We start from the raw sequence: 25134 nt of genomic DNA, 5'->3' as shown, positions 1-25134 counted from the left end.
CCTGACAGGTGTTGGAAAAACATCCCTGGTACACCTAATTCTGCAAGGTTCTTCCATTTCTAAACCTTCTCAAACAGTTGGATGTGCAGTAGGTGTGAAGGTAAAACTAACTTCTTTTCTTATACCTAAGCTTATTTGTTTGAGTTAGATCAGAGTTTACTCACACATTTTAATTATCTTACCAGCATATTACTTATGGAGCTTCAAGCAGCTCTTCGAGTAACATAAAAGGTGATGCACAAAGAGACTTCTTTGTTGAGCTTTGGGATGTCTCAGGGCATGAACGCTATAAGGATTGTAGATCTCTTTTTTATACACAAGTTAATGGTAAGCTCCATCTATCACAATTCAGTTATGGTCTACCTTTAGTAGTTACCCAGTTAATTTGGCACACCTTAGTTAGATACTTTAATATTGGTTCTCACATGTTTAGATTACTAAGATGGAGTAGTTTCTAGTCTTACCACTGCAGATACAAGTGATGACAATAAAAGAAAGTATCATGTCTGTATGGGTCCATGGAGTGAGTTAGTTTGATTACACATGCATGCATATACACAAACTTGAACCTAAAGGGTATTTGCCATTTTGAGGTCTGTGCAAATAGATAAATGTTGAATATAATTATTGCCATTTTGCACATCGCTGTTTGCCTCTGAGTTATTTAATGAAAACTCTTCTTGTACTATATTGCTTCCCTGGTATTAGATGCCATATTTCAGACTCTAGAACAATTTCGTATGAATGTAGGAAGTTTTTGTGGGCATAGTTTTAATACTTAATTTTGATTCAGAAGTTAACCATTAACAAAGTTTTACCCCCAATTTGCTTTTTGAACTTTTTACTTCATTTTCAATCCAAGGATGTATGTTATTTGAAATGTATTACCGAATGCTGAATCTGTATCCCATGGATAAGTCATGTTGGACTACATTGCAAATTATGCCAGGTTCAGGATCTACATGCTTACTTGTACAGTCTTAGCATATTTTTTTGTTTCTTATATCTATGTAGATCAATGACAGAACGTTTAATTTGATTTTCTGGTCAGCACATATGGGTTAAACTATTTAATGTGGCAGAGCCCTAAGATGGACACAAGGGCCAACGGATTAGATCTTATTTATATACATAAAAAAACACAGGATACTACAAATGAAATTTTTGAGAGGTAAATTTATGGTTAACTAACTATAGCAAACTGTAAACTTTTACCCTTGGGGCTCTGCTTTAACATGGCTCCATACTTAGTGCCATTAGAATCAGGAGAGTGTTTTTTGGTTCAGGATAACTTGTTTCCTTGATTAAAAGGGTTTAGTGTATCACAAGCATGCATATTGACGAAGCCTGATTTTATCATAATGGATGCATCTGCAGTTAACTTTCAACTTAATTTACATTCATGATGCAACAGCACTAACAATAACTAGAAGCTATGCATAGTTCTAAGTACCCAAGTTTTCGGGATTGGCTACATGAATCTTACCCCACAATGAACTCTATGCAAGGCTATATTAGTAGTCATGCCACTTTAATCTTGTTTAACAGAGTTTTCTTTGGTCTCTTCTTATTCCACACATCTTCAGCTCTAATTAATTTAACTTTTCTGATTATTCACTGTCTATTTTGTACCTATTCATACCACCTTAATAAACTCTAGCTCATTTTTTTGTCCATTTATAGCTTTATCTGATTGATTTTAGATTTTTTTTAAACCCTACATATTCATCTCAGGGCTTTCATCTCTGTTACTCCTTTCAATGTTATTATGGTCTCATGCCTACATCATAGGGAGTGAGGGGAATGAGTCCATAAATTATCTTAATTTCTTTTGCTATTAAATTTAACTAATAATGCAATTGTATATTGTGGGTACTCATTTTATTATTATTTTTTAAAAAAAACTGAATCTCCTTTCCAGGTGTTATATTTGTCCATGATCTCTCCCAGAGAAGGACAAAGACCAACTTGCAAAAGTGGGCTGTTGAGATTGCAACAACCGGTACATTTTCAGCTCCTCTGGGATCTGGTGGTCCTGGAGGTCTTCCTGTTCCTTATTTAGTTATTGGTAACAAAACTGATATTGCTGCAAAAGAGGGCACAAGGATAAGCAGTGGAAATCTTGTTGATGTTGCTCGCCTGTGGGTTGAGAAACATGGCCTGCTTCCTTCAAGTGAAGAACTTCCCTTGACAGAGAGCTTTCCAGGCTCTAGTCTTTTGGCTGTAAGAAATGCATCTTTGTAGCTTGAATTTATTAATACGTCTAGAGAGAAACTAGTTCTTTGGTGCAATGAAGATTTACCTTTTAGTAGTTATGGTCCTATGTGTGAATTTAAACATGGAAATTTGATGGCATTATTTGAATTTTATTTAGGCAAGAAATTTGAATATTAACTATGGATATCCAGCACATTAGTTTACTAGGAACTAAAATGGTTTGGACCAAATTTTGAGTGTGATGTGTTCCAACTATAGTGATGGTGACTTTTTTCATTCTTTGATTTAAATATTTCAATTGAGGTTAAAAATTAATTACATTATGCCTTAATATTAGGTCAGAAGGGTACATAATTACAGTGGCATGAAAAGAGAAATATTTAAATCATTCTAAATCTCTTTTTATTACAGTTCACCTTTGAACATAGTTATACTATCTTATTGTTTATAATTTTACAATCTATACTACCTACTATATAATTGTTCTCGATCATGAGTGTTTTTTAATCTTTTATAATCATTACACATCTACCGGAACATTTTCTTTTTTACATTAACCAATTTGTGTTTGTTACTTTCTTACCTTCCAACACTGATTCATAAGGTATGGTGGGTTGTACCATAAATTTTTTTTTTAGCCTAAAGTGCACAAGGCTATCATAAAAACTCAAGATACTTTTCTTCATTTGGATCACCCATTCTTTATTCTAGTGAGAATATATTCATTAATAGTTTCGTTTTTGTTAATAATAGATCCAAGATATTTAAAACTCGTATAAGAATTTTATGTTAGTCTATCTCAACTTTTGATGATGCTCTACTTATTATTGAAATTATATTTTATACATTCAATTTCATTCTACTTGTTTTAAAACCTTTCTTTTCCTAAGTTTTTCTCCGGAATTCAAGTTTGAAATTTAATGTAATTAAATTATCATCAATTAACACAGTTTCGCCTTCAGATAACATACACCAATGTTTAGATAAGATCCACATAGCCATCCCAAAGTAGTTGGGATTTGCAATTTGTTACTGGTAGAACATGATTAGACAATTCTCATGATATCTTTGATTAGAGCTTTATATATCATCTGAGAAAGTCAATGAATCTTATGTGCTATTTTTCATCAGGCTGCTAAAGAAGCCAAATATGACAAGGAAGCTGTGATTAAGTTTTTCCGCATGGTTTGTATTATTTCATCAATTTTAATCTTTAGATTATATTCTGCTAACTCATAGCTCTATTTTCTAAATATCAAAATCATTTCTGTTTTCAGTTGATTCGAAGAAGATATTTCTCAGATGAACTTCCAGGACCTAGTTCATGGTCTATAAGCCCATTGCAAAACACCATTCACCGTGCAGATGAAAATGCTAGTAATGATGACCGTTTGCATCGAAGATTGAGGTATCTCCTCCTTGAATTGTTAGTTGATATAAAAATATGTCTTATTCTATTCTCTCAGAAAAAAAATAATGGTTTGTATCCACCATTTTCTAGAGAATTGTATTTTGGATGTTTCCGATGTTATATCTTTTTGCATCTGTTCTGGAATTAGCTTCAAGGCTTTCAGACTTTTTATCCTATAGTTACTTTGTAAGATAGCACTGGCTAATTTGAAATGTTAACATGGACTTTTATTAATATAACCTTTTGTTAACTCATCTGTCTGTGTTTTTCAGTTGATTTCCCTTGTTGATTGCAGTACAGTTCCTTAAAGGGTTAGTTTTCTTGGATGGGAGATATGAGGGGAAGGAGTGAAAGTGACACAAAAGGTGTACACGCTGATGGGGTTTTACATGCAATTTTGTGTCTTTCTCTCTTCCCTCTCGACTTTTCATCCAAGTAATCACAACCAAAATGTCAAACCTATTTTGTAGGCATTTTGAGCAGGTTATTTCTTTTGTAGATGTAATAGTTAAATTGAGCTTTAGATTTCAAGGAAATAGTAAAGAATTGTTTGTTTTCATTCTTTGGCGTTGTGAGTAGCTATTTGTTTTCTTCTCTTACTTTCTCTAGCTCTTATGCTTGTGAAATAAACTGTTTTATGCAGCATAAGCGGGGAAGCTTCCGCGCATAGTGCTCTTCCAGTTCCACCACTTCCTGCTCAGCATAACCTTACTCCGCCGCGAACACACTACCCTCAGCAACCAGTGTCGGGGCCCGAGAGTTACAGCTTCCAGAGATATTCTGCTTATGGTTTGCCTGAAAGTAGCCGCACTCAATCAAATCGGGCCGATATTAATGTTTGATATTTTGGTTGATCATAGTGTTTGTTTATCGCCATATTCTTTGTGATCAAGTTCTGTTTGTAAAGTTCTTGTCTATGTGGAATGTGGAACTTTCCGTGGAATGCTTTATGATACTCGGGTGTGGCATTTCAGCAGCATGATTTTTTTTTATATACACTTCCGGAGAAAGGCCAAGTGCATGTTCATTCTGAAACAGATATACATATATGATGCGGATGAGAATATTTTATAGTATCCAAAAAGTCCGATAAGCTAACTAATGAGATACAGATGAATAGATGCGATTGTAATTTTGTATCGATATATAGAAGAATTATTTTGTATCGATATATAGAAGAATTGAAAATAAAGAAATTGATGCGTTGTGATATGAAAATAATACAAAGGAGAAAATTATATTAAAAATTAGAGAGAAAAAGGAATAATCAAAATCTTAAAATTATTTTTGGTGAAAAAAATATATTAAAATAATTTAATTTTGGACTCCATCTAGTTGTTTATTTAATTAAATAGTAAAATAATACGATTCTAGGTTTTAATATAAAAATATTTAAAATACCGTTTTTTATTAAATTCGGAATAAGATGCAAAAAATTGTCCTGGATGTCGCAGAAACAACGATAGGGCTTTACGCGAGCGAGGTTTTGTGCACAGAAGCTGCTCTCTCCTCATGGCGACGGCGAGCTTCCCGTCTGCCATTCTCTGTATCGGTCAATTCCATCCGAAGATGTCCAATCTAGGGATTACAGCTCGCCCCTTCGTATCTGCACGAATATCCACCAAAGCTCCTGCTTGTATCCTCAAGCCTCTTCGTTTCTCCACCAGAACCCCAGCCTCGGACGGGCTCAAGATCTGGTGCTCTCGAAGCCCCCACACCGACAGATTTACCAATAAAAATTCTTCCTTTTGGAGAAGGATCGTCGAGGGAGCCGCCGTCGTCTTCTTCGGGTCGCTTCTTTTCTTCGGTAGATTCACTGCCCGCCCTGTTTTAGCGCTGGACGACCCACAAAGGAGCAATTTTTCTGCGAGTTTGGAGGAAAAGATCGGCGCCCCTGAAGTAGAAGATGAGGTAGAGATGTACGCGAAGGTGTTGGAGAAGAACCCGGAGGACGTGGAGACCCTTAAAGTGGTTTTGTATGGCAAGTTGAAGAAAGGGAAGACGAAAGAGGCTGTGCATTTTGTGGAGCGTCTGATTGATTTGGAGCCAGACGAGGTGGAGTGGCAGCTGTTGCAGGCTCTGTGCTATGAACTGATGGGGAATTTGGGGAAAGCAAAGAAGCTTTTTAAGGATTTATTAATGGAGCGGCCGCTCTTGATTAGAGCTTTGCATGTGAGTATCTGTGTTTGTAATTCTCTCATTTAATTGTTAAATCTTTCGTTTATCTTATGCCTTTTGGAAAAATAGATTGCAAATTGATTATTTGTTCTTGAATAAATTATGCTCCTGCTCGTCTTCCGTTACTATTTTATATGTAATGTTTATTTGGAGTTCATGTGTTGCTAGAAATATGCGATTGTAGCATTGATAGTGTGTTCAGGCATTTACAATTAACAAGATATGAGATTTATACGCATTAGATGTAAAACATGTTTAATTTTTAGGCAAATTTCAATTGGTCGCTCATGATTCAGCTAGAACTAATTGAGGCAATTGACTCCCTGATCCCATTTGAGATGGATTGTACTTGAATGATTGCTTTCCCTCTTAGGATGGCTGTAGATCAATAGGATGTTCACGAACAAGCTCATCCTTGGCTTGATAAGAGCTCATTTATATTTGAACTATATTTATAAACAACTTAATTAAAAAAAAGCTTGAATACTAGTGAACTTTGCTCGTTAACATTCAATAGAACTCGTGAGCAATTCATGAATAAAGATTAATAACTTGTTTGAAGTCCGATTATGATCTTATTTTTATTTTTATGTTAGAATTCTATAGTTTTATATATTTTATGTATCCAAAAGTGGAAAATAATAAATTTTATTTATTGGACTATTGTTTTAACTAAATATTAAGAACAATAATGCATTTAGTTGACCTCATCTTGAGATAAATGATAATTTTAACGAACAAACTTGAACAACCTCAGTAAGACTAATCAACAAGCTTCAACACAATCAAGCAAGCTTGACTTAGTTTCATTCAAGCATTGTTTGTTTTTGTACATCAAGTTACATCAAATGCTGTCTAATTATATGTGAGTAAAAGTTGATAAATATTTTCATGCATATATCTGGTTCTGAAGAAACTCGATTTAGTTGCTAACTTCAGCTATTCCATGAAGGGCCTTGCCTTAGCCATGTACAAGAGTGGTGAAAGCAATGGTGCTTTTGAAATGCTCAATAAAGCTTTAAAGCTTGCACAGCGCGAGAACAGAGTCACAGAAGAGCAGAATATAAAGATTTTGATTGCACAAATGCATGTTGTGAAGGTACTTCCTATTGACCAGCTCCAGATTATTTTATCCTGTGCTAAATGAGCGTACGCACAACTTCAATTTGTTCAATGGATCTTATATTTTTGTTAATCAGGGTGACCTAGAAGCTGCCTCCCAGCATTTTCAGAATCTCATCAATGCGAATCCTCGTGACTTTCGGCCATACCTCTGTCAGGTAATGTTTCATTAGGGTTTTACAACGTTAGCTTGCATACCATAGCAGATTGAGTTTTTATTTCAAGCAGTCATTCAAAAATTGTTGCTTCCTACATGACATTTACTATAATATCGAAGTTTATGTTCTCATGATCACTAATTTTTTCCTGATTATTTAAGTTCTTATAATTCTTTAATTGCAATTTCATCAAAGTAAACTGGAGAATAATAAACTTAACTTCAACATCTTGAGGTGATGCTGCTTGCATTGTACTGCAGGGCATCGTCTATAGTTTGTTAGACAAAAAAAAGGAAGCGGAGGAACACTTTGAAATATACAGAAGTCTCGTGCCAGATGAACTGCCCCAGCGGAGTTTCATCGATGATGTTATACTGTCAGCGAAAACAGAATCCCAACAATTCAGGGAAGAACTCAAATCTGAGTACTCACCTCAAAAATGAGAAGACATGCGAGTTTTGATCATGTTTATTACAGAACCTCAGTACCGTGTAGGTTGGTAACTAAATCTGTCTTCAGGAGTTCAGAAAAAGAAGAGAGAGGCAAGTACTAGCTAACCCTTAATGTTTGATGTTTTGGTTGATTATAGTGGTTGATGAAGAATGCCATGGCCATGTTCTGTTTGCAACTTGTCATGGGAATCAGATGGTTGGTAATCCTCGGTTGGCAAAACTATGATTCTTTTAGACACTGTTCCATTTGAGGGAATGTTTGTTCAGTGAGAAAGAGTAATATATGCATTCATGTATTGCTGTTGAAGAACCTTTTCTCTTGAATCTTTTAGCACATTATTTCTTCAGAGCCTGTCATAATTTTATGGTCCATTTAATATGTTTATCAACCTAACTTGAACAGAATCAATGCACACTTGAGGTAGGTGAAATGCAATTAGATTGAGGAAATTAGTTTGGATTGACAGATCTGAAAACTCTATGAAATTTTGATGGAGATGGAGTAGAGAGAGGAAACATTAATAGGTTATTTTGAGCTATGCATGTGAGTTTAACTATATTTTTGATTCTCTCATTGAATTGAATTGTTGCTAGAAGTATGAGATTATAGCATTCATATTAGTTATTGGAGCCATTTTGATTTATTATTGTTAATTAAGATAGACATGAATTTCATTCAACATGTTTAGGCAAATTTCAACTAGTTGTTTCTTAAAGTCATCTTAAATTTACTTTGTGAATATAATATATTTAGTATAGTAAAAAATATATTCCTAATTATGAGAATTATCATTTATTTTTGGGCAAAAATAAAAAGAGTGTTCATCATTTGTAAAATCGTGAGATGGATACTTCATTTTAAATTAAAGTTAAATGGGCATCTTATTACATGAATTCTCCAAAATACTCTTATACTATTTGATTATTTGGTCATGTGGCAATTAGCAATTAACTTCTAGAATTGTAGAACAAACAATTTTACTTTTGAGTGATAACTGAGTTAAAATAGCATTTCAACGAGTAAAATAGGCGATGAGGATTCAATGATATTCACTATATTTCGAATGAACATTATTTGATCATGATCGATCGTGTAAAAACTAACATGTAGCTTATACAATGGTGACTTTATATCATTTTGATTTTACTTCTTTGAATAATAGTCTGGTTAAAATAATATTTTAATTAGTAAAACAAACATGTAGATTTCATGACACTTATTACATTTCAAATAAATATAATTTAATCATGATTGATTGAGCGCGTAGAAGTTAGAATATAGCTTCTATAATGTGCACTTGTTACTGACTTCTGCAACGTGTAGAAGCTAGTGACTTTATGGAAGTGTTTGGGAGAGTTTTTGCTTATTTAAAAGTAATTCTTATAGAATAAGACACTAAAGTATGGAGTGTTTGAAAATATAAGCCAAAAGTTAATACAAGATAAAATTTGAATGTTTAATGAATAATTACTTAATTTTTAATTAAATGATAACAATATTTTTAAACTATATAAATTAATCTTTTTTAATTATCTAAATATAATTTTAATACATCATTAATAATGTGTTTATATAATTATTATTATATTTTGAATATGGTATCAAAATTATTTGTTTATAAGATGAATGTTTGAAAAATATATAAAATTAATAGAAACATAAAAAATAAAAAATTTATATAAATACATAAAAATATGTCTGAAAAATTTTGAAATGTAAATTATATAAAAATATATAATATTATTTAAAGTGTGAATACTTATAATAAAATATAATTGAAATTTTATAAATGATTTGGGAAGTAACATGAATGAAGAGAGAAATTACGTCAAAAGTCGAGTGACAATGATAAATTTATTAAGAACATAAATGTTAAATTTTAATTTTAGATCATAAATAAAAAAAAAAAAAAAAAAAAATCAAATTCTTACTTCTAACTTTTGAATAAAAGTTATAGAAACTGAAACAATTTGACATTCACAAATACTCAAAAGTATTTTCACGTAGTTAGAATCTAAGAAGCTCATACCAAATACTCTATATCATTTTGATTTTGTTTTTTTAGTAATAATTTGATTAAAATAATATTTTAATAAGTAAAATAAATACGTAGACTCAATGACACATTATATTTCAAATGAACATAATATAATCATGATCAAGCATGTAGAAACTAACATATAACCTTCTATAATATATAATAACTAACTGCTACATTTTACACGTTGTAGAAGTTACTCGATAGCTTTTATAGCAGCGCTAAATCCATGAGTATTTTTGGATAAAATTATTATGAGTATTTTCGGATAAAATTATGATAAGTGTCCATTTATTTATTTTAAAAAATGTTAATTTGATGTTTTTCTTAATTTGAAATGTTCTTTTTTATTTTTTACCATTTATTTTTTAAAAGCCAAAGGAAGTCTTATTATGTTTTCGTATCGAAAATATTTTATTTCAACATTATTGTAGTTACAATATGTTAAAATAAATTATTTTTAATAATTTATTAGAAATATTATGCATAAAATACTTTTAGGCTCATTTTGAGTATTTTGATATTATGCAGGTCAATTTGGTATATTATTTATCAGATTAATTGTAGGAAAGGAGCTGTTTTTTTTTGGAATTTTTGGATGCATGTGGATATTTGCCCTCATTGGGTTTAACTAGAACACGACTTGTCTCGCGGCTGAAGTCGTGACCAAAGAGGCGACACCGCTCGTCTATTATACGGTTGCAGTGTTCAGGAAGAAAAGTAAAAGGCGGCAAGTTTCCAAAATAAAATCTCGGTTTTCGACTAAGAACACTTCGTTCTTGCTCTGCGCTACACCTCCTGCGTTGGATTTCTGTTCTTCTCTGGATCTTCTGGCGAGGCGTCGTGCGTCCCGCATCTTGTTGATGAGATTAGGGTTCGGAATCGCTAACCAACATTCCCAGGATTTCGAATGACTCCGGATCTGGTAATATTTGCAAAATACTTGAGATGTTCTAGGGTTTCTATATCTTTATTTTGTCATGAAACGCCTGCGATGTCCTATGTTTTTTTTCCCTGTTCTTGTGATTTTTTTTGGTTGTGGTTCGCATGGTTCGATCGTCGATCTTGTTTTAATTTTGTGTTTGTTGTTTGGAAACTGCTCTCTTCGTCGCGCCTTTGGCTACACTGGGGGAATTGTACCTACGTGGTGATCATTTTTTGTTTTAACAAAGTACAATAAGCAGTAAATGCAATACTGAGGACTTTGGCCTTTTTGTTGTCGATAGATTGCTAGATTTTTCATGCTCCAATTTGCTAAGTTCTCTGCCCAGAAATCATCTTTAAGCTCAGATAATATTTCCTGCACCAATGGTTTACCATTTCTTTTCTTCTGCTTTGACACTTAAATATTTCATCAGCTTTAGTGCAAACCCTAGGTCATTGGTTTCTTGCATCTTGTGCCTAACTTATCATCAATTGAAATTAATTTTAGTAATTCACTTAATCTGTGCACCTGTAACTGAAGGACTACAGTTTTCAATTGATATATTATTGTGCTCATTTGTCCTTTTTTATGTCAATTGCTGAGTTAAATTATCAGTAATATGTGGGGTGTCAACTGCCGACTCATGGAGCTTTCTTTTGACATAGAGCATTTTGGCTTGAAGATCCTGTTGCCACACATCTTTAAAGCAACTTTAAGGAAAATAGTATGACCATGAAACCTTCCAACCATCGAAAAGCAACAACCACTTCAGGTACAAAAGATGGTCTTGGTTGCAACAACTCGGATAGCATAAAGGTCAGGAAGCAGAAACGAAAAATAACAGGTATTTCTATAATATAAATTTCCAAATTGTTTTCTCCTTATCTTCTTTTTCTATGCAAATATACTATTTCCTTCATCTTTCTATTGCATGTGTTTCTTTCCACTTTTGCAGCTAATCATCATCTTGTTCCATGCAAGAAAACATGAAATTTGTTGATAATAGACCAACTAGACAATCAACATAGTTTAGCAAGGAAATAGTTTCTACAATTTATAATCAGTGTGAGCCCTTGAGTGAAGCTTAGGAAATTGGGTTAAAGTGAAATTTATTGCTCGGTAGTTGTAGGAGTTCAAGTCTTGTTACTTTCTTTTCTTTTTAATTTCCAGGGAATAGCAGTTTTGAGTTAGGTGGACAACTTCTCAATTCTATTCAGATGAATCATATGGGTAATAAAGGTCAACAAACTAATTTTGTGGAAACTCTATCAGAAGATTTGGAATCTCTACAAAGAAAACATCAGGATTCTTATGGAAAAGTGAAACTTCAACTCTTCCCAATAGATGAAGAAACTAAGAAAATGTTAGAACAGGTAAACACTATACTTCAAGCCAAGGTAAATGATTAGCGTTAGTGTAATACTGCTAATTTCATGTTTACATGGAAAAAGGAGGTCCTTCTTTTGCCCAATAATCATCATTTTCTCTTTAAGTTTGTTACATGATGTTGCTTTAACATTTTGATGCCACAGGGTAATCTCAATCCGTACCTAGAATTGACTTTAACAACTAGGAAGAAAATATCATCAGTTGTGAAACATCTCAACAATAAGTGGGGCAGCTCAAAATTTGCATCAGGAAAGCTTATGCTTTTTCCAAATAATGTTTGCCTGGATAATCTATCTGACAGTAGTAAATGGACTTTGGAAGATTCAAATCTCACTGCTGCTGATGTACATGCTTCCCTTGGCAGCCCTGCAGTCTTTCGTTTGAGGTTTGATAGTTACATGTACTTTGTTATATGCTTTTTCCTCCCTAGCATCTCGTATCCATTTCCATTAAACTGATATGTGTCTCTTGGTTTTTTTGTCACGGAAGATATGGATGGTTCAATGTTGACCAGACAAAACAGCTGGCATCTGTAGCACTTGCTGGTTATGACATCTTAAGAAAGAACAATTATTTTGACGGGGAAAACAATGATAAGGTTTGTTCTGTATCAGGCAAAGAGCATGGACAATGTCATACAGACAATTCAGTAAATCCCACCATCCAGGCACCAATGTCAGAAAAAGTAATCCAGAATGTGGTAATTTTGGAAATTATTGTTGTTCACATACTTCTAAGGTTCTTTTAGTTCTGTATACTCAATGTGCTCTTCTTTTTATAACATGGACAAGGGTGACCAGAATAATGTGAAAGCCATCAATACATCATTGATTGATTGTCTATCCGGCATGAGCTTTGGAGCCATATTTTCTGAAGTTTCAGATGCTCCTGTCAATCTTGATCCATTAGACACTCAGAATTTAACTCTTCCTCAAATTCCCTTAACTTGTGATTCCTTTGATGCTGCCATATCTGCATTTATGCATGGACATCAATACAGTCATCCATCATACCGGATCGCCCCTCCTTCCATCTTGGAAGCTGAAGAAACATGCCATCCATTTCCTTTCCCAAAGGCTGCTCCCTCAAGTCACGACATTCCAATTTCACCCCCACTTGTTTCTCCCACAATGGGATGTACCAATATGGTAATATCAAATTTCTGTCATCAATTTGTTTGTATTCAGGATGGTCGATACACATTATCAACTGTTTGTTAAATCAAATCTGCAGCTAGATTCACCGGTGAAGCAGGTATCCTTGGCTGATAATTGTCCTGCACCAGCCACTAGTCCTCAGCTGCATGATGCAACTGTTGCTTGTGTCAAACCCAAATCTGTTTTGCAGCGCCATTCCCAGGACAGGCTTGCTGAAGACCTAAATGCACACGCAGAGTTTCAAGCAGAAGTTCAACTTAATGAAAGCAACCAATTTGGCGGAATGAACCTTATCTCGGTAGTTCCTCCTAATGCCAATCTGTTTACTATGCCCGACGTAGATTCTAATATACATTTATCAATCTGTGATTTGCAGACGGATTCATTGGGTCCATTAGAGATTGTTGCAGCATGCCCTAAAGAGAGGAATGATGGTGAAACTGATCAAATCATTGGTCTTGGTGGACTGATTGCAAGCAGCATGGATGCATTTCAGAACTTTTCAATTGTTTGAAACGGAGATATACTCTAGCTCTACACTCTTGGAACTACAAAAGCATAAGCATTCAAGCTCTGTGGAACTGCCTAAAATATGGGATCATCTGCTGAATGAAGTGGAGAGTGTTCTGGATTAGGAATATGAACCATCCACACAAGACGCCTCGTTCCGTAGGTTTAAATGACTAATTGTTCATAGAACTAAACTATCACTTTAATCCTTGTTCTACTTTCGTAACTATAATTTCTAGTTGCAACTCTCTGTATTCTGCTGTTGTGTATATTTTGTTAATACCAAGTCCTTTAAGATTTTTTTTTTTTGAAAAATATTGGGCAACGCCCTTTTTTATCAAATCAAGAGGCTTTCTACTTTGATATATTTATTAAAAGGTGTCTTATCTTACTATTTAGTTGTGTGTAAGTACCTAATTGTCTTCTAATTGTTCAATATTATTATTTTCTGTCTAAATCTCTCATCTAAATTTTGAGCCTGTTGAGCGTGTTATAATAACTATTGTTTTATAGCTGTTACAATTTGTATTTGTTACCCAGGTTATAGCTATTATGATTTTACAGTTGTTAAAATACATAATCTATTTAATAATATTTATATTGTAGTAGTTATGATTTCGTAATTGTTATAACGTGAATTTATGTTATTGTGGCAGTTACAAAATTGTAATTGCTTTAATATGGATTCGACTTGTTAACTTAATATTCATGTAATATTTATGAAACCATAGTTGTCACAACACGTATTCGACTTGTTCACTTAATAATCACATGGTTTCGTAGTTGTTATCATGCATCTGACTAGTTCACTGTTTAGGTGAGAGATTTAGGCGAGAGATCAATACTATATAGTATTGGAAGACAGTTGAGTAATTGTACATGGTTGAACATTGACATGCTCACTTAATATTCACGTTGTAGTAACTAGTAACTATAATTTTAAACAATACGTTCAAAATTAGGCAAGAGATTTCGCTAGGAAATTATAATACTAAATAGTATTGAAGGGTAGTTAGGTAATTATATACGGTTGAATATCGACCTTCTCACTTAACATTCATATTGTAGTAGCTACAATTTTGTAGCAACGCACCCTACCAGTTCAGAAATTAGGCCGGAGATTATAGTATTGGAGGGCAGTTGGGCAATTGTACACGGCTAAACATCAACATGCTTATTTAATATTTATATTGTAGTAGCTACGATTTCGTAGCAACGCGTCCGATAGATTCTGAAATTAGATGAGAGATTTAGACGGGAGATTACAGTACTAAATAAGACTAGAGGGCAATTAAATAATTATATATGACTCAATAGTAGAGTGTGACATTCTTTTGATTAAAAAAAAGGGAAAAGTACCTTTAACCATCCTGTATTTCCTATCAAGTAACATTTTTACTCTCTTGTATTTAAAAAATAACAATTAACCTTTTGACCAAAGTTAAATGTGAAAAAATTTATAAAAGATAATTATATCCTTATCTTTTTGATAATCTTTAGAGGGAAAAAATATTGAATTGATGTGGAAAATAATTATATATGTCTTCGGGTTGACTTTTTAATTATTGATTAGTTGAATTGATGGTGTACACAGGAAAAAAAATATACATAAAAGAACAAAAAAATATAGAAGCATCCAGTGATGGTGCCCTTCGTCACTCGTTCGGATCTGTGGTTGATGTCGGTGTGTCCGCTCTCGGTGTCTTGTAAATCAAAACTTGTCAGTTGAGGATTGACGTTGTTAGTGTTACTCTCTTTGACAATAAAAGTGATGAACTGAGATGCGAGGTTTGCGTGCATGTATAAGAAAGCAAAAGAGCTCGAAGAAGACGAAGAAAATGTATTTTCATGTAAGAAAAGAAAATTATACCTTTACCTATTTCCGCAGAAACTTATACAATTGTGGACAGACAGATTTAAAATTTTAAATTTAAGGGGAAATGAAGAAAATAATTATTATGTATTGTATTCAAAGGTTGCGCAACTAGGGCAATGAAAATATATATTTTATTTAGGGGGAAGTGAAAAAAATAATTACTATACATTGTGTTCGGCTGCACAACCAGGTGATGAAAAAATATATATTTTTATTTTATTTGTATAATTAAGTATTAATTTTTATATATTGTTGAAGGTTACATATAATTTATTGATTTTAATTATTAAATTTGTAATTATGCACATGTTAAAAATATTAATTATCAATAAATTTAATATATTTTTTCCTCTTGATTTTTAAAAAACATTTAAAAGATATTGTCATAATTATCTTTTATAATTTTTTTTATATTTAACTTTGGTCAATAAGATTAAATATTATTTTTTAAATAAATACTACTTGATAAAAAAATACAGGGGTTTAGAAAAAAAACAGAGGACCCCTTGATATTTTTGCTCAACAATATTTATGCTGCAACCTTTAATTTACCTGCAACGTTAAAGCGTCCCCAATAATAAATAACACATATTTGTACAACTACCGCATACTTGGGGAGACGGGCTGTGGGAGGAGTGTCCCACGGATAGTCGGGTTAGTATTCCATGATAGATTGTCATCTTAAAATAGAGATTAAATTAGGGATTATAAATTCACCCGAATGGTCGAATCTGATGGAAAATTTAACATCCGATTCGAATGGAGAAAGATATAGAGGGACTATCAATATCCGATACCTGACCCGAATATCCGATTAAATAATATATATACATATATTAAAGAATTTTTTTTTTCCAAAATCAATTTATTATTTTATTGATATTGGGACGAGACTATATAGATGTTTAATATATTTTTTTAATTATATATATATTTTTTTAATAGGTTGTTAATTTTAATATATTTTTGTTGAATGATAATAGTTGGATAGAAAGAAAAAAAATTATAACTATAGAAGATATCCGATCATTTAATAGGTATGGGTATACCCATCGGAGATCCTATACCCGATGGGTATGGGTATGGGAACGGAGGATATAGCATTCGATCCGAACCCGACCCATTGTCATCCCTAGATTAAACCTCAGGAATAATCTTGGCGACATCCGTGCGCGATATCGGTGAGCGCTAGGGCTATAAACGAGTTGAGTCAAGTTAAGATTTAGAGTGTTTAAATTTATTTGATAAGATAATCCAATTAAATTAAATCAAGCTTAAAATGAACTAAATTTTTAAAATGATTATTTAATCTTTATTTTGTTTATTTTTTATGAGGTTGAACTTGTTTGAAACTTGGCTTGAGCTTTGTTCATTTAGATGTTATGAAGCTTTCAATTCAAACTTAGCTTAAGCTTGATTCAAGTTTGATTCATTTAGATGCTATCGAGCTCTCAATTCAAGCTTGTCTGACTGTTTGAAACTTTTAATTATTTGATTGATTATTGAGCTTGATAATTCAAATTTATTTTATTTTATTGTTTATTTATCATATTGATAAAAATTTTATTAATGAATATAGTTCATGAATATTGTTCATGAACGTTGTTCAGAAATATTATTTACGAATGTTGTTCATGAATGTTAACGAGTTGAACACATAAGTGTTCAAATTTAGTTGTTTAGTTTAATCAGTTGTTCAAGTTTGTTTGTTTAATTAATCTGGTGCATATTGAACGAACATAAATAGACTTTTATCAAACTAAATACTAAATTTGTTCATGAACATTTAGTTCATTACAATCCTAATAGATGCTTCTCAGCTCGAGTCGTCGACAGATGTCGCCTATCAAATTCGTCTAAATCTATCTTTAAGTCGCTCCTCACTTTCAGATGGCGTCATGAAGTAAATACATTATCTTTTTACCACGTGGGTTGTCCAGGCAACGACCACATGGGTTGTGAGTAGCGGTAGAGAATATTGAATCCGTGTCTATGCTGTTTGGATCAAACATTTAAAATGAAACTTTTGTGAGCTTAAAATGAACCGAGCCAAGCTTAAAATGAACCAAATCTTTCAAATGATTATTCAAACTTAATTTGATTTATTTTTTATGACATTGAGTTTAGTTCATTTAGATGTTATGGAGCTTTCAATTCAAACTTAGCTTGAGTTTAGTTCGAGTTTGGTTCATTTATAAGTTATCGAGCTCTCAATTCATGCTTATTTGATTCTTTGAAAGTTTTAATTATTTGATTAGTTATTGAGTTTGATAATTCATATTTATTTATTTTATTTATCATATTGATGAAAATCTTATTAATGAATATTGTTCATAAATGTTATTCACAAGTTAAATATATATATGTTTAAATTTATTTATTTAATTTAATGAATTATTTAAATTTATTTATTTAATTAATTTTATGTATATTGAGATACCTAATTTGTTAACGAACATTTAGTTTATTATGATCCTAATGGACGCTTCTCGGCTCGCGTCGCGGACAGATGTCGCCCGTCAAATTCGTCTAAATCTATCTTAAGCCGCTCCTCACTTTCGAATGGCGTCCTGAAGTGAGCGCATCGTCTTTTGCCACGTGGGTTGTCCTGGCAGAGGCCACATGGGTTGTTCGAGCAGCGGTAGACACTAGAGAACATAGTTTGTAGAATCGCGATCCTACGTAGAATCGATTTAGGGTCAGGATCGGATCGGTCAGGATCGGATCGTAGAATCGTACGATCCTACCAAAAACCCTTAAAATCTTATCATACATGATTAATAATTAGAAAAAATACTTTAAAAACTCATTTACATATAAATAGATAACTAATTTTGCATATATATGCAATCATTTACACTCAACACCTTAGATTACATTACTACATGTACAAATTTAAATTAACTAGTAATTTAACTACTATTCTCACATAGTAATAATATTTATATTTTCATATCATAAAATGAAAAGAATATAAAATTTCTATTAACACAATAATAATAACACATTCAACGTCAAAAATATTTCCTTGGTTTATAAGATGATCTAATTTAAAGGCCAATAAAGCACCTAACGTACATAACAAAAGTTATTGGATCCTTTGATTTAAATATGAACGTCGAAAATAATCTTCTAAAGATTGGTTGATGTCACACAATACTAGACAATAGACATCAAAAAATTCATCATTTTGGGGGGGAAATGAATGAATATTATTGATAAAAAACTAACTCAAAAATAATTAAATATATGTTTAAATAATTTAAAACCCTAACAAGATGAAAAAATATAATAATAAAAAATAAAATCTTCTAGGCATCCGAAAATGATTTAAATAATATTTTTTGGGTTTGAAATAGGGTGGTTAAGGATAAACTTTGAAATTTATTAAAGATCTCTGAACGAGCTTTGATTTGATATATTATAGGCCCCGTGGTTCAATCCGAGTCAAAAGTTATGACCTCTCAAAGCTTCCACCGATCCTGCTCCGATTCTACTCCGATCCTGTTACGATCCTACCGATCCTGTTCCGATCCTACCGATCCTACCGATCCTACCGATCCTGCTGCGATCCTGCTGCAAAACTCGATTCTGCACGATCCTGGATCGATTTTGGGTCTTAGGATCGTACGATCCTACGATCCGGATCGCGATTTTGCAAACTATGCTAGAGAATACTGAATCCGTGTGTATGCTGTTCGGATCGAGCAGGCAATCCTCAACCAATAATGCAGACGAGAAGTTCACCGATCAGTTTCGCCTCTCTATCGTCCTCGTTTCCTTCCCACGCTAAAATCCCTCGCGTGGTTCTTCTCAAATCCCTCAAACCCTGTTCGGTTCCTCTCCGATCGCTTCCGTTCTTCGCCGCCATGGCCGGTACCGCAGAAGATTTCGTGAAGGGCCGCGTTTTGCCGAACGGTGTCGCCATCATCTCCCTCGATCGCCCCAAAGCTCTCAACGCCATGAATCTAGGTTCCTGCACATTTCTCTTCGCCTAATGTCTCTCTGTTTTGATTCTATATGGTTCAGGGATCGGCAAGGGCGAATTAAATGATGCTGCGCTCTGCGCTTGCTCTTGATGCAGTGGTTTTAGTAACTGACTGATATAATAAATGATGCAGAGATGGACTTAAGATTCAAGGGTTTCCTAGATGAGTGGGAACCTGATCCTAGCGTAAAGTGCATCTTAGTCGAGAGCAGCTCAAGCCGTGCCTTTTCTGCAGGTAATTAACCTGTATCGATCCTTTTGTTAAATGTAAACTAGGATTTGCGGTTGCCCCTTTTTTCTCCCCTTATTTTGCTTCATCTTGAATCACTGGCCTAGGGATTGGGTTTCATTTCTATATCTTCATGCAGGAATGGATATCAAGGGTGTTGTGGCGGAAATTCAAAAGGACAAAGCCACACCACTTGTACCAAAGGTATATATGAAGCAAATTCATTCTACATATTCGGTTGTAATGGAACTGATATGAAATGGAGTTTCAACAAAAGAAACGGAGTGAGCAAATGATTAAGACGAATGAATATGATATTCATGCAAGGGTTTTCGATATTTTGATTTATTATTAGAAAAAGGTAATAATTCTGAAATATCATAACAGAGTGACTGATGGAAATAGAGAGGAGTTTATGGACTCTTGTTTGATCATTGTGTGCCCCTTAGAGTAATAAAAGAAACATTATAGGTGTGTTATGTCTTGCTATATAGAGTGATAATAGTTAAAAAAATAGCATGTACAATTGTTAATGCATCAGAGATGAAATTTTTGAGATGGCACTAGAAAGGGAAAATAAAATATATTATTATCTAGGAACAATTAGTTGTAACTTCAATAACTAACAAAATGACTAGAAATGGATTAATAATGTATTGATTTGTTGAAATAAATTAATAGATTCTATAATTGGCCTAGGTAAATCAATTAGAATTGATGCTGTGAGTGGTAGGAGGATAGTAAAGAAAACTCTATTCATGGTAATTAAGAATAATTTAAAAGATTGGGATAGTATTAGTGATATAGTCTTCCATAAAGTTCTAAAATCTTTATTATTGATCCTAAATACTTGGACTAATAGGAATATATGATGATGATTTAACTTATCTGCATTTCATTACCATTTTGTTCAAGGTAAAAGCCCCATTTTGAGCCAGGGTATCTATCCTCGACGGGAATAAGAGTGTGTCAGTGTATCAACACCTGGTGTTAGTTGGTGTTGACATTTAGTAGGAAGAACAAGAACCAGAAGGAAAGAATTGTGAGGAATGAGGAAGGAATCATCAGGAAGGAATTACTATGAGAAATTGTGAGGAAGGAATTGGGAAACTCTACAGAACAAAGGAAGGAATTGTGAAGAAACTTTGACAACGTAAGGAACCATGTAGAAACTATGCTAAGACAAGGAAGGAACTGCAAGGAAGAACAATCCCTAAAGAACCTGTTCCATGGAAGGAAGGAAGGAATCTTGAGAAATAGCTGCCACAAAGGAATAGTGCAAAGCCTATCTTGATCCCATGTCTTGAAGAGGAAGAAGCCATCTCACTGCTGTGCAAAGATCCCTGTACTGAATTCACATTTTCCTTGAGGAAAAACCCCTGCTACCATATGAAGAGCCCTATGCCAAGCCTGCGGCTCGTTGAGGAAGAAGCCTCACTATTGTCACTGTTATGACGTCATTGTTCTGTCTTGATGTGGGAGAAGAAGGGTGAATCTTGTCCATGTGGAGCCCAAGAGATTATAATCCCTGATTTGTTCAAAACCTATGGTGGATTGTATACTTTGTGAAGCAAACTTCTATTATGTGTATCTTTAAACACTTGAAATTTGTAATGGAAAGTAGTAAAAATTTGATAACCTGAACTGATTTCCAACTTAGGATAAGAACATGGCAGAACTTTGTGGGTAAGCTAACCTGTTGATTTATGTAACAAGTCGGTTGATTAATGATCAACAGCTTTCAGATTAAGGACAACAAAAAAGTTGCCCACTTTTTGACACTGTTGACATAGGCATTAAATATTTGAGATCCATGTGCATATGCACTCACATACGGATTGTAGTGGTTAACCACAACTCTTAGGCTATATTACACGATTTGGGCTACACCAAATGTGTACTTAAATTTGAAATAATATATGAAACTAAAGGATCTTAATAGCACAATGAAAGGGTAGGGAAGCAAGGTGTTGAATTGTGTCTATGTAAGCATTCTCCAGTTCAGTTTGCTTTTAATGATCTTTCCTAACCTAGTCTAGCCATCTGCTGGGTTTTAGCCAATTCTCTGAATCAAAAAACTAAAAGCTAACGTCCATCCATAATAGCAAATTACAGTAGGGGTCTTCAGACCTAACATTTTTCTATTCTTATTTCTACATTTGGTTATTTATTGTGTGGCACTTCATTGTGATTATTAATAAAATCATTTCTTTTATGAATACTTATTTTAAAAATTTCTCTTGTTAGATACCTATCCATTCACATATATATCCACATACAATTACACGCATATACGCCATTTGGTGATTCAATTGTGTTCACAGTGTGCACACATCTACCAAATACCATTTGTTTATTTGGCATTTCATCTCTTAATTTACATTATGATCTTGGAATTTGAAAACACTGTATCCCATGCACTAACCATGAACTCGATGCTTGCTGTGTATGGACAATAGGAAAAGATGAATAGTTGACTTGTCCTGTGGCTCCATGCAAAGTTCATCTATTATTATATATCTTGTTATATATATAGAGTTTTTTTGGTGTGTTGCGTATTCATAACAAAGTTGTTCTTGTGACTAAACCTGGATACTTTTGAATATCTTGAAACTGCTCCAAGGCTGGTGCTCTAAGGTTATCTATGTTGTAAGGTTATATGGTGTCATTAGTGTTATCTTTTGTGGTATACTATCTTTATGCTGTTTCTTTTGCCAACTTATATGTATACATCTCTGATTCTTGTGTTTTGTTAGAGATTTTTGAATTTTCTTTCCGTATAGGCAGACTTTTCTTTCACTTAGGCTTATGGATGTTTCATATTGGTTTTCCTCACAGGTATTTGCTGCAGAGTATTCTTTGATATGTAAAATATCGGAGTATAGAAAGCCTTACATTTCCTTAATGGACGGTGTGACTATGGGGTTTGGAATTGGGCTGTCTGGACATGGCCAATATCGCATCATCACTGAGGTACTTGTAACAATTCTGAATATTGTGCTCTGATGGTTATGATTGCCTTTGCTATGGCATGCTTACTTCTATCTTGATGTGGGAGCCAGAAAACTCTTCTTGCAATGCCAGAGAATGGAATTGGTTTGTTTCCAGATGTTGGTTTTGCTTATATTGCTGCCAATACTCCTGGGGAAGGAGCAATTGGTATGCATCTTGAAGCTTCTATTGCAAGCATGTTTTTTGTGTTGCGACATTTTTTTTGTCTGAATGGTTCAGTACTTATTTCTCCAAGTATATGCTGCTATACTATTGCGGTTATAAATCTAGTCCATTCACTATCCCATGAAGAATACTTGAGACGTCTGTTTCTTACTAAGAAGTAGCTATATAATCAAGAAGTCTGACATTTCATTCTTCATAAATTATCTAGACACTTGCAAATCTTATTAAAGTATTTGTTTTTCATTCAAAATAAACAGTTACTTTTCTTGAAGGGTCATCTAAACAACCAACTCACATATATTACATTGTTTCTAGGGTGTTTCTTGTGGGGCTTTCCTTTGCTACACTAACTGCCCTTGGTTACAGGTGCATACCTTGGATTGACTGGAAAAAGAATATCCTCCCCTGCTGATAGTCTGTACATAGGTCTTGGAACTCATTTTGTTCCCTCTGGTAGCATAGCTGCCCTCAAGGAAGCCCTGCAAAATATCAATTTGTATGTTTGCGATATCTCTAGTTTACTTTTCTTAATTTATTGTTTGGAGGAGTGCTTTAGCTGTGCATTCTGATAGATGATCATTCACTTCTAGTTTAATGGAACTTTTTCTGGTTCTTAAAAGAGAGTCCTGGAAACTATGAAAATTGCATGCTAAGATTATTGCTAAGCCTTTATACTTCTTGTTTGCCACAGATTTTGTATTTAATGGATAGAACTAAAATGTAAAATTTGGTGCTTCTTATGATGAATTTACCAAACTCTAGTTGTTTGTTATTCCTTTGCTCGTGTTCTTAGCTTAAGCTGTTCTTCAAAAATGAGAATAATAATTTAAATATCAATTTGACATACAATATTTTCTTTTGCCAGCTCCAATGAGCCTCACAAAGATATTGAAGCTGTGCTAGCAGAGTACAGTAAAGAACCTGGTTCAGAGTCTCAACTGAAAACACTTTTGCCTCAAATTGTTTCATCTTTTGGTGTAAATAGATCAGTCTCTGAGACAATAGAGGAGCTGAAAAGGCACCAAACAAGTACTGACACTGCAGGTATGTTATAGTTAACAAGGTTAAAGATAATATAAATTACTATGTTTTTACAAACATATAGTTAGTATGTTCTTGATGGGTGCTACTTGTCTATAGTCTATTAGCAAAACGACAAAGTTCCATGTGCGAATAATAGATCTCCATGAACTACTCGCTTTGCTTTGTTTAGTTTCTTTTAAGTTGTTGGATTCAGCCACTGCGGAGTACATTTCTGAATTCTGATAATTTATTTTAATTATTCACATTCTGTAGAATATCTCTTGGGAAGAAAAGGTAACAGTGTGTTTAATATATCGCTAGATTGAAGGAAAAAAGGGTTTGAAATCCTGTGCAGATCTGGGGTTTCACTTCCCTACCGGCTGGAGAGTTTTGGGTGTGCCAAACACCTGACAAGAGAAATGGGTTGGGAAAATGTTTTATTGTACTTTGGTTGAATCACATTGGTTTGATGTATTGGCAATATGATTCAAGTTAGGTCACTTGGACAGTGCACATGGCAATGGTGGAGTTTGGCAGGTGGAACAAAATTTTCTCTCGTGCCAATTGATATAGAATGAATTCCAAACTCTGCAAAAAAAAAAAAAAAAAAAATGTAGTTGCTGACTTTCACAAAGGATATATTAAGTTAGATTATCATCTAAAGAAATCTCTCCTTGCGTCTCCAATTTATATATTTTAGCATCACAAGTTGGAAACCAGTTAGCCTTTATTTTCTGTGAAATTCTTTTAGTAATAGACACATGCCATGAACATCTCTCTCTCAGATTTTCTTATCTTTAATTTATGGTTCCACAATATGCGACTAAATTCTATCAATTTTGTCAGTGGCAGCATGGGCTAGCGAGGCTCTTTCTGGAATAGCTAAAGGTGCTCCGTTCTCTCTTTGCCTCACCCAAAAACATTTTTCTGAAGTTGCATTAGCACATAAAAACAATCAACATCATCTATCAAAAGTAAGTCGTTTCAACAAATCATATATTTTATTTTCCTACAAATGATTATTCAGCTATAACCGGTTTTATACTACAGCTAACTGGAGTAATGAAAACTGAATTCCGGATCGCTTTGAGATCCTCACTTCGAGATGATTTTGCTGAAGGTGTTCGGGCAGTCTTGGTGGACAAGGACCAGGTAACCCTTCTGTCTGAGAGAAGCTTTTATTATGAGAATCTAAGAGCTGATACAGTGACTATCATTTTCACACTATTGTAACTATAATGATTATTGAGCTCTAATTGGAGTACTTTGATACCTTCATCTTC

General features: G+C 33.7%; 4 protein-coding genes across 7 annotated transcripts in view; all 4 read left to right on the top strand.

The window, feature by feature from the left end:
• The window catches only part of LOC121995616 (3-hydroxyisobutyryl-CoA hydrolase-like protein 3, mitochondrial), a 28944-nt gene that overhangs the window by 2468 nt on the left and 1342 nt on the right, over window positions 1-25134 (top strand). Inside the window, exons 1-9 of one of the 2 annotated variants that reach the window (XM_042549348.1) lie at window positions 19189-19406; window positions 19556-19657; window positions 19791-19855; window positions 22490-22624; window positions 22714-22810; window positions 23195-23324; window positions 23694-23872; window positions 24698-24825; window positions 24902-25003. In XM_042549348.1, the coding sequence (XP_042405282.1) occupies window positions 19304-19406; window positions 19556-19657; window positions 19791-19855; window positions 22490-22624; window positions 22714-22810; window positions 23195-23324; window positions 23694-23872; window positions 24698-24825; window positions 24902-25003 (1041 nt within the window). In that variant the 5' untranslated portion in view covers window positions 19189-19303. Of the gene's footprint in view, window positions 1-19188; window positions 19407-19555; window positions 19658-19790; window positions 19856-22489; window positions 22625-22713; window positions 22811-23194; window positions 23325-23693; window positions 23873-24697; window positions 24826-24901; window positions 25004-25134 lie in introns of those variants that run through there. The other variant, XM_042549349.1, reaches the window with a different exon arrangement.
• On the top strand, window positions 235-4585 carry LOC121995619 (small GTPase LIP1-like). The gene is made up of 5 exons (XM_042549351.1): window positions 235-327; window positions 1951-2223; window positions 3349-3402; window positions 3495-3625; window positions 4272-4585. The coding sequence occupies exons 1-5, from the start codon at window positions 235-237 to the stop codon at window positions 4468-4470; spliced, it is 750 nt and encodes a 249-aa protein (XP_042405285.1). The 3' UTR covers window positions 4471-4585.
• Window positions 5065-7885, top strand: LOC121995617 (protein SLOW GREEN 1, chloroplastic-like). Of its 2 annotated transcripts, XR_006115880.1 has the most exons (5): window positions 5065-5800; window positions 6759-6905; window positions 7006-7086; window positions 7347-7581; window positions 7676-7885. XR_006115880.1 is itself a non-coding variant. In XM_042549350.1 (4 exons), exons 1-4 carry the CDS (start codon window positions 5141-5143, stop codon window positions 7527-7529), a joined length of 1071 nt encoding a protein of 356 aa, XP_042405284.1. In that variant the 5' UTR covers window positions 5065-5140; the 3' UTR covers window positions 7530-7885. The 2 variants fall into 2 exon arrangements, 1 of the variants encoding a protein (XP_042405284.1); XM_042549350.1 differs by having other exon boundaries at window positions 7347-7885.
• Window positions 10243-13844, top strand: LOC121995614 (TSL-kinase interacting protein 1-like). 2 transcript variants are annotated; one of them, XM_042549346.1, is made up of 8 exons: window positions 10243-10502; window positions 11168-11346; window positions 11673-11875; window positions 12035-12276; window positions 12381-12576; window positions 12683-13039; window positions 13125-13346; window positions 13425-13844. In XM_042549346.1, exons 2-8 carry the CDS (start codon window positions 11229-11231, stop codon window positions 13560-13562), a joined length of 1476 nt encoding a protein of 491 aa, XP_042405280.1. In that variant the 5' UTR covers window positions 10243-10502; window positions 11168-11228; the 3' UTR covers window positions 13563-13844. The 2 variants fall into 2 exon arrangements, with proteins under 2 accessions (XP_042405280.1, XP_042405279.1); XM_042549345.1 differs by having other exon boundaries at window positions 10246-10502; window positions 12381-12591.

This window comes from Zingiber officinale, chromosome 6A (genome assembly GCF_018446385.1).
Source record: "Zingiber officinale cultivar Zhangliang chromosome 6A, Zo_v1.1, whole genome shotgun sequence".
In the NCBI taxonomy this organism is placed as follows: Eukaryota; Viridiplantae; Streptophyta; class Magnoliopsida; order Zingiberales; family Zingiberaceae; genus Zingiber; species Zingiber officinale.
The sequence above is the reverse complement of the archived record's forward strand: the minus strand, read 5'-3'. Positions and strand labels throughout refer to the sequence as shown.